The sequence below is a fragment of the Pan troglodytes genome, chromosome 13 (assembly GCF_028858775.2).
Source record: "Pan troglodytes isolate AG18354 chromosome 13, NHGRI_mPanTro3-v2.0_pri, whole genome shotgun sequence".
Lineage (NCBI taxonomy): Eukaryota > Metazoa > Chordata > Mammalia > Primates > Hominidae > Pan > Pan troglodytes.
Window position 1 is genome coordinate 59,783,775 of NC_072411.2, and position 13,796 is coordinate 59,797,570.

At 39.9% G+C, this 13,796-nt stretch overlaps 1 protein-coding gene across 3 annotated transcripts in view; it reads right to left on the bottom strand.

Moving 5' to 3' along the window:
• ACVR1 (activin A receptor type 1) overlaps positions 1 to 13,796 on the bottom strand; it is a 139,363-nt gene that overhangs the window by 36,350 nt on the left and 89,217 nt on the right. For all 3 annotated transcript variants that reach the window (XM_016949840.4, XM_009443520.5, XM_009443522.5), the window contains exons 4-6: positions 7,492 to 7,755; positions 5,288 to 5,499; positions 1,242 to 1,341 (exon numbers count right to left, since the gene is read on the bottom strand). In XM_016949840.4, coding sequence (XP_016805329.1) covers positions 1,242 to 1,341; positions 5,288 to 5,499; positions 7,492 to 7,755 — 576 coding nt within the window. The remainder of the gene's footprint in view (positions 1 to 1,241; positions 1,342 to 5,287; positions 5,500 to 7,491; positions 7,756 to 13,796) is intronic.

Sequence of the window (13,796 nt, forward strand, 5' to 3'; positions counted from 1 at the left end):
GTGACAATAACCGTAGACCTAGAGAAAGGACAACCAAGCTCCCGCTGGTTACTCCTGTGCCTTGGGGCAGCAGCCACTGCTCTTCCTACCTCTGCCCTTCCCCGTTTCTACTACTCAGACTGGGGGTGTCCCTCTTTCCATGAAAACAAGAAGAAAATCTGGAGAACAGCAGCCAAGTGGTGGGGGCAGCTTATAGGTCACCTCCCAAAAGCAAAAGATGCAACGGCAGGAGCTGCAAAATCCAGCCCTCGGAAACCATGAGCACTAGGAGGAGGGTGTGGAGAGGTTGCCAACCCATTATTGCTACTGCAGCCATCCCTGCAAGCCGTCTAAAAGAGAAACTTAGGAAAATGATTATGGAACTTGCAAATACCTGCCACATAAAAGTAAAGCTAACAAAAATCAGGAAATAGGCACTTTGTACCATCTTCCTAGAGAGCCAATCAGCAGCATATAAAACAAGCTATAAAAAACATTTACAAATTTTGACCCAGGAACCCCCAGTTCCTGGGAATTTCTTCTGAGAACTCAAAAGAAAGAAGCAATGTGTGCAAAATCTTTTTCAAGCAGTATGGTTATAGTTACACTATCATTCCATGGACTGCTACATAATCTTCAAAAATATTTGTGATGTGTACAAACACATGAAATGTTTATGAGCTTAAAACTGAAAAAAGGGACATAAATTATATATACAACATGATTATGTCTACATACAAATATGTTCATGTATTGGGAAAATGTGAGAGGCCATGGAGAAATGTATATAGCTCATATTTAAATAAAGGAGTTATAAAGATCCCTTTGCTAGAATTGGTTTCATTAATTATGTTCATTAATTATTGCCATTAAAAAGAAGAAAAGAATGAGAGGAATTAAAGAATTGCAATAAAGTTTATTGTCCAAAAGCCTACTTACTTCAGAGTATCCAATACCTATGGTAAGGAGCAACCATATCAATTCATTTTTTGGGCATTCTCTAGTCATCACAAAGGGTCCACTTACAACTGAAAGCTTTTGACTCGGCATTTTCTGTACTCATTAGTGATGGACTCCTTTGATAAGAGCTTAAACAAGTTCAGGTGCTCCAACATTAGTCATACAGAATAGAGACCACATCTCATAAGTTTAATAAGGAAACAACAGGTAACAAAAAGCAGATTTCCCAAGTTCCATCTTTTACTTCAAAAACACAACTAACATTGCATATTACCCACAAAGAAAGGAAAAAAAAGAATTACCGACGCACTCCAACAGTGTAATCTGGCGAGCCACTGTTCTTTGTACCAGAAAAGGAAGACCAGAGCCACTTCCTGATGTACACGAATGATCCAATAAATCCTGTGGTTTAAGACAAGGGGGAAAAGAAACGATTGAGCAATATAGCTCCCACTTTGGAGTATTAGCATGCATGACATTGTAACTCACATGAAGGGCAGCAATCCGGGACACATGGCCTGTTAGTGTACATGTAAAGCTCCTCTGGAAGAAGGAGGAAGGACTGGTTTTATTGTTTTGTATTTTTTATTTTTTTTGAGACAGAGTTTCACTTGTTGCCCAGGCTGGAGTTCAATGGCACAATCTGGGTTCACTGCAACCTCCACCTCCCGGGTTCAAGTGATTCTCCTGCCTCAGCCTCCCAAGTAGCTGGGGTTACAGGCACGCGCCACCACGCCCGGCTAATTTTGTATTTTTAGTAGAGACGGGGTTTCTCCATGTTGGTCAGGCTGGTCTCAAACTCCTGACCTCAGGTGATCTGCCTGCCTTGGCCTCCCAAAGCACTGGGATTACAGGCATGAGCCACCACGCCTGGCCAGGAAAGGTTTTATTTCTTCGGAATACTAGAAGCTAGCACTTCACCTAATATATGATAGGTTTTCCCCGAAGGATAAGTAGTCCTTTCTTATACACAGAGTTTCCAAATAAAATATATAATGAAAGAAGCTGAGCAGACAAAGTTGAAGGTGTAAATCAAAAAGCCCAAGAAGCAGAGATGATCTCAAGGGAAGCAGTAGAGAGAACAGCAGGTGGAACAGAAAAGGGTGGGGGGGTCCTTTCAACTTCAAGAACTGGGTATAATTTACATATTCTGCTATTCTCACTAAGTATCTGTCAAATGATTCACTTTAGTTGCCATACCAACTAAGGAACTCTAATTAGGAACAAACAAACTAGGAATAAGGAACAAACAACTCTAATGTGATTTGTAACGAAAAGACTCCAATGACCATGTGGATCATTAAATTGGTAAGCGCAGGCAGCAACGGGCTGCCTGGATGGAGGTTTCCTTTTAGGCAGGTGAGGAGCAAAACTATATCAACACCTACCATCATTTCTTAATGTGAATCACTCACAAATCAGAAAAGAAAACAAATAAAGCTTTCATTGAAAACATAAAACCAGTGCCCCAAGTTAATGTCTACAAATGAAGGTGTTGGCAAAAAGATTCCCAGTTAGTTCATTGATAAGGTTTTCCTTCTTACTCTCAGCATAAGCCAAGAAGCAGGTATCAGGCATAGATTATCTGTAATAAACAATATTGTGCCGATGGGTGATAAAGGTAGGGTTGCAGTAATATTGACTTAATATTCCCCAAAGCTCATCCTTTCCCAAACATTTTGGCTGGCCTACTAAAGCAATACATTGATTTGTGTGAATTTCATCTTCTTTCACTTCTTCTGAGCACCACTGTGAAGTACTGTTGATCGGCAAAATTACCAAAAGCTGAGCATCCAACGGAAGAAATTTAGAACCCTTAAAAACCACAAAAGGGATAATCAACAAGAAAATGAGTGTAGATGAAGCAGAGTTTCATATCTCCCTAACCATTTTCTCTCTTGCAGTTCTTTTTGCTCCTTATTCATTCATTCTTTTTCGAGAAGAATAATTCTGAAAATTAAACTAATGTGTTATTTTTTTCATAATGTATGATCCTGCTTCTACTAAACCCTGTTCACAGACCTAAGGAAGGAAAAATAAAAAATCAACCCAAGACTAACAAACGTACATCCCAACTCTCAGATGCCAAGCCTTCTTTTTGTTCTTTTCTTTTCTTTAATTCAAGACAGAGTTTCACTATATTGCCCCAGGCTGGTCTCTAACCCCTGGTCTCAAGTGATCTTCCCCCTTGGGCTCCCAAAGTGCTGGGACTACAGGCATGAGCCACCATGCATGGCCAAGGCTTGTTTTTCAATGTAGATGTGCTGTTTAGTAAGGGCATGCTTTGTTGAAACATACAAATGAGCATATTGCTTAAATAAGCAAGTATGCAGACCAATAATGACAACTTGTTTTAAATAGTGTTCTTTACTGTGTTATTATATCATGATATACTGTCACATGACATGGTTGAGTTTAAAGGACTATTTTGGCATATGCTCCATTCCTCTCTCAAAATTCTAAAAGCCATTTAAACAGTAATTTACACCAGATATTCCTATTATTGCCCTTGGTAATTAGTTATGTTAGCAGCTCTGAGGAATGAAGTTCTAACTAACCTATTTTAGAATCTTGCTTTGCTAAAGCTTTGTCAGGATTCATCCTCACATCTTCTTGCTACTAACTCAATAAACTCATTTAATTTTCCTTAAAGCTTGAAATAGACTTCTAAGTATATATCTAACAAAAAAAATTGTATTTCTCTACTTTTTGAAATGAAATGTCCTTATACTGCATTCTCTTTCCCCAGTTCCACTGTACCACAGTTTAAACAGTAGGTAAATGGAAGCTACAGAAGGTTACTTCCCCCTTTTACATACCAAAAAGTGGCCCAGTGATGGGTCAGGCAGTAGAATGGGATGTTTCCCAGCCCATATCAGGCACTACCAAATGTTTGTGACAACCTGCCAAAGGTGGGTCCTGCAATTGTCCAGGTGTAGCATCTGTGCTACCCAGATGGTCACTGGTGAGGGGAAGTCTTCTCCAGCATAAGGGGAGCTGCAGGGCAAGTGTAACTGCAGAACTATCAGACACTTTGAAGCTTGCTGTCTAGCAGAACAAGACTTACTGCAAAATGATTTCAAATACACATGGGCAACCGCATTGAGTAACACTGAATCACATTAGAAAGTTATTACTTTGATTGTCTTTCAATTAATCGGATTGTGACAAGGAGAGAGTCTCAAATTGGTATTGGCATGTCTCTTGCACTCACTTAACACCCACAAATCTCAAATTTTTCAGAGTAGGCATCAGACTCAGCATAATATCCATGCAGAATGTTATTATTTTTTCTTTTGCACTTTATGATAACCTTCTATTTAGAGCAAGTGATACCCTTTCCCCACTTAAAGTTCAAAGCGGCTTTAAAATGAACACTTGGTAAGCAATTTTAAAAGGTAAATAAAAGGAGATAGTCACTTTTTAATGTGATTTTATCATTTAAAAATATGCAAAAGAATAATTTTTTAATGTATAAATACAATAGTTTCTAACACTGTGCAGTCCAACAGGTTAATCACTAGCCACACATAGCCATGAGCAAGTAAACTGTGGCTGGTGTGAATTGATATATGCTATAGGTGTAAAATACACACAAGATTTTGAAAACTTACTTCAAAAGCAAAAAGAATGTAAAATTTACATTAATAATTTTTTAATCAATTATACATTGAAATGACAAAAATGGTATGTATTTGGTTGAATATCTGTTAAAATTAAATCTACTTTTAAGAAACTTTTTGGGTTTTTTCATGTGTTTGTTTTTAAGGTGGCTACTTGAAAATTTTAAATTACGTATGTGATGCACATGTTTCTATTGGACAACACCGGTTTAACCAAATGACTGCACTCCACAAGGGGGCACCACAGGAGCATACAAAATTTAAAAGCTGCTTTTTAGGATGTCAAGTTTTTAAGCCTTAAATTACAGGGTGTTGAAATAATCTAGAAAGGAAATTAATATTTAATATTCAGCAAAAGGTGCCTTTTTAAAAGAGCACTTTTATGGCTAAAAATAGAGTAACTGAAGACCACAAATTCCAACCCTCCAAAATTGTAGGCAACCATTCTCTGTCTCTTTTGCTTTACTCCTCAGAGAAAAGTAACTAACTACCAACACTACTAAAATAAATCCCATCCCTTATTTAAATGTCTATCTAAAATGGCTGTTCTGATATGGGAAGACTACACAGGTGCCAGCATGTGCTTGTTTAGGACATAAGTAACCAACAGCATGTGTGTACACTGTTCAGTCACTCATTACTGGTTAGCGTTTCATGCTCGAAATAAGAACGTGTCTCCAGACATCTTCCTTATGCTTGGGATTTCCTGTGGGGTCATGACTTACTGCTAAAGTGCTGTCTCCAACATTGGTGGTGATGAGCCCTTCGATAGTGCCATACTCCACGTCTCGGGGATTGAGGCGTTCTTGGTTGCGCCTTTTAAATTTTCGGAGAGCAACTCCCAGCAGGCAGGCTAAAAGACATACTGCAAACACTACAGAGAGAATAATGAGGCCAACCTCCAAGTGGAAATTCTGTGTTCCAGGGAAGGATTTTCCTGGAGTTGGGGGGGAAAAGGGGAATTAGTTGTAAGGATCACTGCTTACTTATTATTAGCATAACCAATATCCTAACAAGAAGCTCCTCATCCTGACCACACAGTCTCACAACTCACGAAGTATTAAAACTAAAATACTTCCTAATACCTGGCCAATGGCCCAGACATTTTAACCATCATTCAATTAGACACAACTAGAATTTGAAAAAATTCCACTGAGAATCAATTGTATTAATGTATGAATGTGAGAATGCTTTTAAAATATAAAGTACTGTACAAATCTTTGATATTACTCTTATTAACTTGGATTTGGTATGTTTCACCATCAAGCCCTTACAGACACTGTACTATCCTTAAGAGAAAGGGCTACCTGAGCTAAAACCAAATTACCCAGCTGTGGTCTCTGTCTTTAATAAATCCTGGGTGTCTACTGCTGATTTCTCATTGATTTTTTTACATCACAGTTTCTGCCTAGGAACCATTCATTCCTCTCTTCATTTACTCGCTTATTCAGACATTCATTCACTGATTCCCTCCCTGGGTTCAGACCTCTTCATGACATTATGTCATCAGGCCCTGTTCTTCACTACAGAGGCCTTACCCATTTCCATATTACTGGTCTCTTCAGCCATCCGATCACAAGCCTAACTTCCTTTACGTATTTGTTTAACTTTCCAAGCCCAACTAATCAACAGCTTGGCATACATCATACTCCATGGCATATGTCATTTGCATGAGAAAGTGTAAAACTAACAAAATGCAACACTGAATTATAAATACTGTGGCCACGCTAATCAGATTAGAATGTCCTTAAAAAAAAAAAAAAAATCTTCTATTAAAACTCGAGGTCTAGCAGAGTGATCTGCAGATTAGAAACTTCGCAGTTGGTATAATAATGTTTGTATGAATTCAGACATTTGTTTATGTCTATCCACCCAATTAATAAAAATTTAACTCACAAAGTATAACAGTAAATTTTATTCCATCAAGGACCCTTTTAGTTTTAACCATGTAAATACTTGATCTCTTTTAAAACCCTCTTTGATTATTCAATCCTATTTGCTTGTCAGAATTTAACCTTTTCCATATGCCTTAAAGTCATCACCATAACTTCAAAATTACTAGAACATGATCTTGCATCAGCTTTTTTGTTCTTCTGCCTCCTTCCTTGCTGGCTGACATTTCTAGTTTTGGATGCTCATCGTTACCTCTCCTCCACTTTTTGGTTTGTTTCTTTTTTCTGAGTGCAAAATTAAATAACTAAACCTATTAAAAATGTACTATATGGTAAGAGAATAAATTTGGCTTAGAATGAGTTTACATAAATGTTTGCAGAGACTTTAAGACTGCAATTTAGGGCTCATTTAATAGGGAAACCGTTTCAGAGCTGGACTGGTTTCCTTAGCATATGCAATCTGTACTGATGGTAGAGAGAAGATTCCACAAAAACTACAGGGTTTGTGTGAAATCTCATCCTGCTTCAAGTTTCAGTGATAGGGTCACTAGGCATCAGATAGGGGAGAAGAGGTCAGTGAGCCTTCTTTTATCTCCTTCCTCATAAAACAGCAAAGGCATTCCACTCAGTCACCAGTACATTCTGTTTTCCTCCCTACACACTTGACACAGAGATGAGTATTTACTAGCAGAATTGTTTCAGAAATTATGAATGACATCATGGGTCAGTAACATAAAAAGGTATTGGGAGCTGTTCACCTGAGTCACAGCAACCAAGAGAAAGCTAACTGGTCAGCTAAGCTGTCCCCAAGATGGACATCACCTTGCTTACATTCCCCAAAATGCCCATCCTTCTTTTAGATGCCAAAAGGCTGTTCCTTTCTCTTCTTCACCCAGGGCGACCTTCCTTGTAGCTCTTCGCCTCTGATTCAAAATGTAGGTGGAATGCCTCATAGCTACTCAGATCTTTAACCCACACGGACCCAGGACAACACTAACAAAACCCCTTGATCTAGAAATAGAAAAGTCCATGGGAACCTTTAGTGGGCAGCTGGGCAGTGATGTTCCTGTTACACCAGTCCCCTTGGCAGCACTCCACGGCTTGGCCAGGGGACGGCGGGGTCTTACAGGTCATCTTTCCCTGCTCATAAACCTGGAAGCAGCCTTTCTGGTAGACGTGGAAGCCATCGTTGATGCTCAGTGAGGAAAAGCACTGCTGGCCTTCACAGTGGTCCTCATTACCGCAGGAGAGACCTTCACACACACACATGTAGAGTTTGGGGCTGACCTTGGGCTTCTCATCTGCAAAGGAGAGAAAGGAAGGGAAAAAAAAAAAAAAAAGAGGAATTACCGTATGAGTTTCACCTTCATTGAGGGAATGACCATTCCAAACACCTCTATCAACAGAAAGTCAAGCTAAGCATCACCATCAACCATGAGGTCCACATTCTGTCACCTTGTCACCTAACCAACCAACAAATAATAATTGCCTTTCAACATAGCGATTCATTTATATAAGCTGTGCACCCTTTTAGATCATATTAGGACAAAGACTGACTATCATCTGTCCACAGACTTCTGAAAATGAGCTTCTCCCCCTGTGGTGTTCATATAACCTTCAGCGTGATTGGCTCTCAGATCCCAATTATTGCATCAAAATAAAATGTTTTACTGGAACATAATGTTTATCACCTTTATTCTATTCCAAAAAAAAAGCTCCTAAATATATGGCAGCTATTAATACTAATTTTTGCTAGCTCTGTACAAATCCCCATCAACTCGTAAAACAAGGAATGCTGACATTCTTGCAGGTACATGGCAGAAATATACTACAAACTGAGTATCCCTTACTCGAAATGTTTGAGACCAGAAACGTTTCAAATTTAAAAATTTTTCTGGATTGGGGAATAGTTGTATTTATCCTGGCTGAGCATCTCAAATCCAAAAATCCAGAATTCAAAATGCTCCAATGAGCATTTCTATTGAGCATTGGGTCAATGCTAAAAAAGGTTTGGATTCCAGAGCAGTTCAAGTATCAGGTTTTGGGATTTGAGATGTTCAACCTGTAATATAATAAGAGTTTGCAAGGCTGTACAATCTATAATTACAATCCACGGTACCAATTTCCAGCTAGATGCCTAGACTAACTTTTTCACTAGTGGTAACACTAAAGTTTACATAGATTATAGTGGGAATTAACAGCTGCTTAAGAATTTTTGGCTGGCAGGAAAAAAATGGTGCCAAATATGGAGAATGAGGGCACAAGGAGACCAAGAGAACCGAATAATGTTTGAACAGTAAGGTGACAGGTGGGACCACTGGAAGAATACACACCTAGGGAGTTCAAGGTGCAATGGAAAGAGGCAGAAACGGATGATCAGGGAAGCACATCTAATCACTCTGCTTAACTGTCTCTTTCTGAGAATACTTATTTGCATCTACATTTTCACATTACTCTTTTCTCCTTCCCTTGTCAGTAGGATTAGTTTAGACTTGCTGGCCCCACAGTTTCTACTAGTGGGGAAGGAAACAGAGGATAAAATGTAAACAGCCAAGTCCTAGAGGCCACTGATTAGTTAGCTGAGGCCACTTTTGCCGAAGCACTGTTCATATTAGGAAATTCAGCTTTCAGAGCTCCCTCCAAAGGTCTATGGCACATAGAGGCTGCCTTCTAATCCCTGAACCCTCAGTAGTGGGTCTATGAGATAAATGCTTCTTTCTTAAAATAACAGGTCGGGTGGCTGTGCTTTCCAGAGGAGACCTTAAGGTAAGGTCTTTGAAAATGTCAAGTTCATTTACACAGATTTGTGTGGGTGTGTGTAGAGATGTGGGTTATCTCAAAAAGAGAAAAGCATTCTTAATCTTTCTTCTTCCCTCTTCAAAGAAGTGGAAAAATAGTTCACTGCCCACTGTAATGTGGGTGCCTCGTCCCACAGAGTAAGTGCATGCAGACACACAGACACAGCCTTCTATTTATAATTGACTTGCTAGTTCCTTTGAAAACCACAAGGGGCTCATCCAAGAGCAAAGACATGCCTGAAAGCAGAAAATCCAAAATAGCCGCTGACAGTCTATGTATGTCACCAGTCTCACCCCTGAGAATCAAGAGCCCTCAAACATTCTTAATGAGCAAAAGTTTTAATGAGCAAAGAGATAGTCTTTATGTTCCTTGCCTGGAGAAATCCGAAGGAAATTCCAGCACCAATCTATTTCTATGAGGACGAGAAACATGTATATCTGTTGACATAATCCAGCAAAAAGTTTACACTTGCCAAAAGAGAGCTGAAAGATAATATTTCCAGGGAGTCTAGACATGCTTGCCACTCTTGAATGGCACAAAGCAGGCTGAGGGCTGCCAACTATGCTGCCCAACAGGTGATGATTCTTTGGAGGGAAGTGGATGGGTGGAGTGAGGGGGAGAGTTCATGGTGTCAGACTAATTTGCTTGTGATCTATGGCAGAGAATTGAAAAGACTATGCTTAAACCTGAAATAATGCAATTTATGTAAATTTGAAACACAAACATGTATTTTAACATCCCGAGTACTTTTAAAAGATCATAGATACCCCAGGATATATACCTAACCCATTGAAGAGTATGTGCCTGTTGACACTGGTTTGGGGATAAGGGGTTAGCGCTGGGATGAAGGAGCAAAATAAAAATAAAGTAGGAGAGAGCTGTTCATGGACTGATAATGAATTGACGAGTATGATTTACTCAGCTCGCTGAACGTATGGGCTGCTAAGAATAACAATAAACCAGCAACGCTAGACTAGAAGAGAGCCTGCTCATCATTGGTCCTAAATGGTCCTAAACGGACAGTCCAGGGAACCAAAGGATTAAGGACACCCATGCTTGTAATTTAAAAATGCCAAATTTTAAAAAAATAAAGTAACAACAACAATCATTTCTCTAATGTGCTCTCAAAATAAACTGTTTTTAAAGTTCCATCCCAAACTAAATTCTGAGTACACAGATGCAGGAAGGGGCACTGCTTTTCCAAGGTCTCTAGTTTTTGACAGGCTGTGCAGGGAGCCTGGCAGACGTTTGGACTATAACCTAAAGAGTTTGCCAGACGTGACAGCCTCAAGTAAATATCACCTTCAGTAAAATTTAACTCATTATACCTAACTCTGTGGTGTACCTAGGCTTTAATCCTGCAGGGTCACAAACTAAATCAAAGAGATTCATCTGTTTATTAAGCACTCTCCTTAAATTCTTTATATACTTCCTGTAGTTGTATGTGGACAACCAGGGATTAACTGCCTGTAAGTTGGTGATTCTTTTCAGTAAGATGTGAAATACCAGGGTTTTCATAACCTACCCTCCACAACTGGGGAAAAAGGCAAGGAAAGACAACTGTTAATGATATGTAATAATTAACTCAATCTCTGATATGAAAGAACCCTGAGCTGAGTCTAACAGCTAACAGGGAAGTACAAAACCTTCACTAACTTCTCTTTCCTATTCTGTTCCTCATCCACTGTTCAATCTTCTTACTTTGTATATTCCCATATAACTAATTAGCAAAGTCCTTCATCATGTATTTATTTTTTATATATACCCAAATATAAATGAAGAGCCTAAATTCATAAGAATGACAGGATGACCACACAGGTGCACACACATGCATGCACACACTCACATTCGCTACGTGCCACCTTGGCAATTTCATCTGACAGAGTGGAGTAGATGGAAGTATTTTCTGAACTAGAATTATGAAGTCAACAAAGAAGGTTTAAAGCAAGGTAGTAATAGCATTCTCGGATCTTAATATCCACAATTCTAAGGAAGACAGCAGGACTCCAAATGTCCATGACTCACTTTTTCAGTCTTGTCAAATTTAGGAATAAGCATAACATGTGTGGGCCTGTGATATTTTATTTGGTGTGGGAGTGGGGGTGGGGTTCGAGAATGATCACAAAACCCCTTTCAGGGCCACAGGTATGGGTGTGTGGACTCCTAATCTTTCAGGCTGTGATATAAATACAGTACACATCAAGGAACACCAAGGAACAGATAATCAGATTCTGTGACTGATTTTCAACAGTACTGACAGGAAGCACCGTATCTGATGTAAAGTATTTTACACTTGCCTGTGCGAATATCCAGGAAGTGCCCTGGCAGAAGGCAGAAAGTCTACTCCACCTAATTGACATTCATTTGAATAATTCAGTAATTTAAATGTCAAGCCAGAGGTATTCCCTCTCTGCAGAGCTCACCCACATTGTTTGTTCTAGAAGGCACCTCCCGGCATTACTCAGTGTTATGGCTGGCACTGCGTGCCCTTTGTATCACCAGAGCCAGAGCCGTGTGAAAACACTCGCAGCCGGGGCTGGCTGGGAACAGCAGGGAGTTCTGACCACAAACAGGGACTGCTTCGGAACCGCCAGGGAGAATACGGGGCTGGCTCCACAAACCAGCGGTGCAGGCTGGGAATCCCAGGAGTTCACCATGGCCAGCTCTTTAAAAAGATTTTTCCTGCTCTGTATGATCCTCAGTTCACCACCTGGGCACACCTCCTCCGAGTCTAATGCCGGACTAGCAGAGAGAGAGGCAGACCAAAGAACATCGTGGACTTTTGAAAACTGTCCACAATTTGGTATAATCTTGTACTTCATGGTAAAAGTATTCACATTTATGTTTAAGTGGGACTTTAGCAATCACAACACTGTGGACTTACCTATTCACGCCTGCCCAGTCATGCACTCTGCAATGCTTTAAGGCATTGAAACTGAGTATTACTCTAAATGGTGCACAAAAACCAACATTTCCCACTGATGTCTTTGACATAAAAGACAAATAAGAAAATGCTACAAGTAAACAAACCGGCCCATGGCCATGATTTGTCCTAGAGGGCAGCAAAAGGAACAGGCTGAATTTTTTACAAGTTCACCTCAAAGTAGTACAAATCATAATGCAGAAATTAGACTGTAATTATAAAAGTCCAATAGCTCAAAATTTGTATAGCTAAAAAAGGAACTCAAGTATCCCTGGACTCCTTCCAACACTCTAAACAATTCATTCATTTGAAATGGCAAGCTTATATGAGGTTTATAGATTATAGGAGTCCTTCCATCGTCTCCTAATCCGGGAGCACAGTTTGGCACCTCTCCAGAATTGAAAGCATTTGAGATCTCTGGCATTAAACAAAGGCTTTAAGAAGGATTTTGCAATGCTAGGTATCACTGCCAGCAAGCCTGCTCCTAAGACAGAAACACAAAGGTCTGTCTGGAATGCCTAGTGAAGGGCATTTGATCCTCTGACAAGAGGACAGGCTATACGTTCAGGGATAAAATACACCCAGTGCCTAAATAATCTCTCATTATAAAACACTCATTTAGGGAACTCAAATCATTTTTTTTCCTTATCCGAGAGACTGACACCTAGTTGTTGTAAAGCCAAGAAGAAAATGAATTTCAGCAGTTATGGGGGCAAATAGAGGCATTCAAAGAAGATTGCATATAAATTGAATATCAACAACAAAAACTTCCATGATTTTGAACTCTAGATGTATTCTTCCTCCAATGTTCCCTGCCTCAGGAAATGGCATTCCCATTCATTCAGATACACAAGCCTGACTCTCTCGGGCTTCCATCACACTCAAAGTAGAGACCAGTCATTAACCTGGCCTACAACTGCTGGCTGACCTGATCCTTGCATGCTCTTCAGTCTCCTCTTCCGTTACTGGAAGTTCTTAAAAGACCTCTTCTTCCTGCTTAGGGATCTCAGGTCCTTTTAAGTATGGAATTCCTTCCACTTTGAATGCTTATCTCCCTCCAGTCAACACCTCTCCACCTAGTTAGTGCCTTTCTACTGTGCAGATTTCACCTTACATGTTACTTCCTCAGAGAAGCCTTTGTTCACACACCCAGATTTAAAGTAGGAACCCCCCTTTAGCTACAGCCATACTTGTGTCTGCATGGCTGTTGAATGTCACCTTTCCTATAGATTGTAAGCACCATGAGGGTGAGTTGCATCTATTAATACTTTGCTCACCGTTCATTACATACCCCACAACAGCGTCAGTGGTTGGCAGGAGTGCAAGCCTGACGAATATTTGCTTCAGAATGAATTTTCCCTTCACAGAAAGGATTTAGAGGTGGAAAGAGACCTGATGCTGGTTTTCAGAGCAGGCTGAGCCCATAAAGTCTTTAAATGTCAGCACAGATCTTAAGGCAGGGCTTAGTCACCAAGCCGGCATGCCTGAGCAAACCATTTCTTCCTAGAAGAGCTTGCCATACCATCACATCTGTTCACCTACTTGGGCTCACGAATATAGAAGATTAATATTTTGTGGTGTGGTAGGTTTATTGTTTGCTTGTTAATTTGTTAAAAGAAC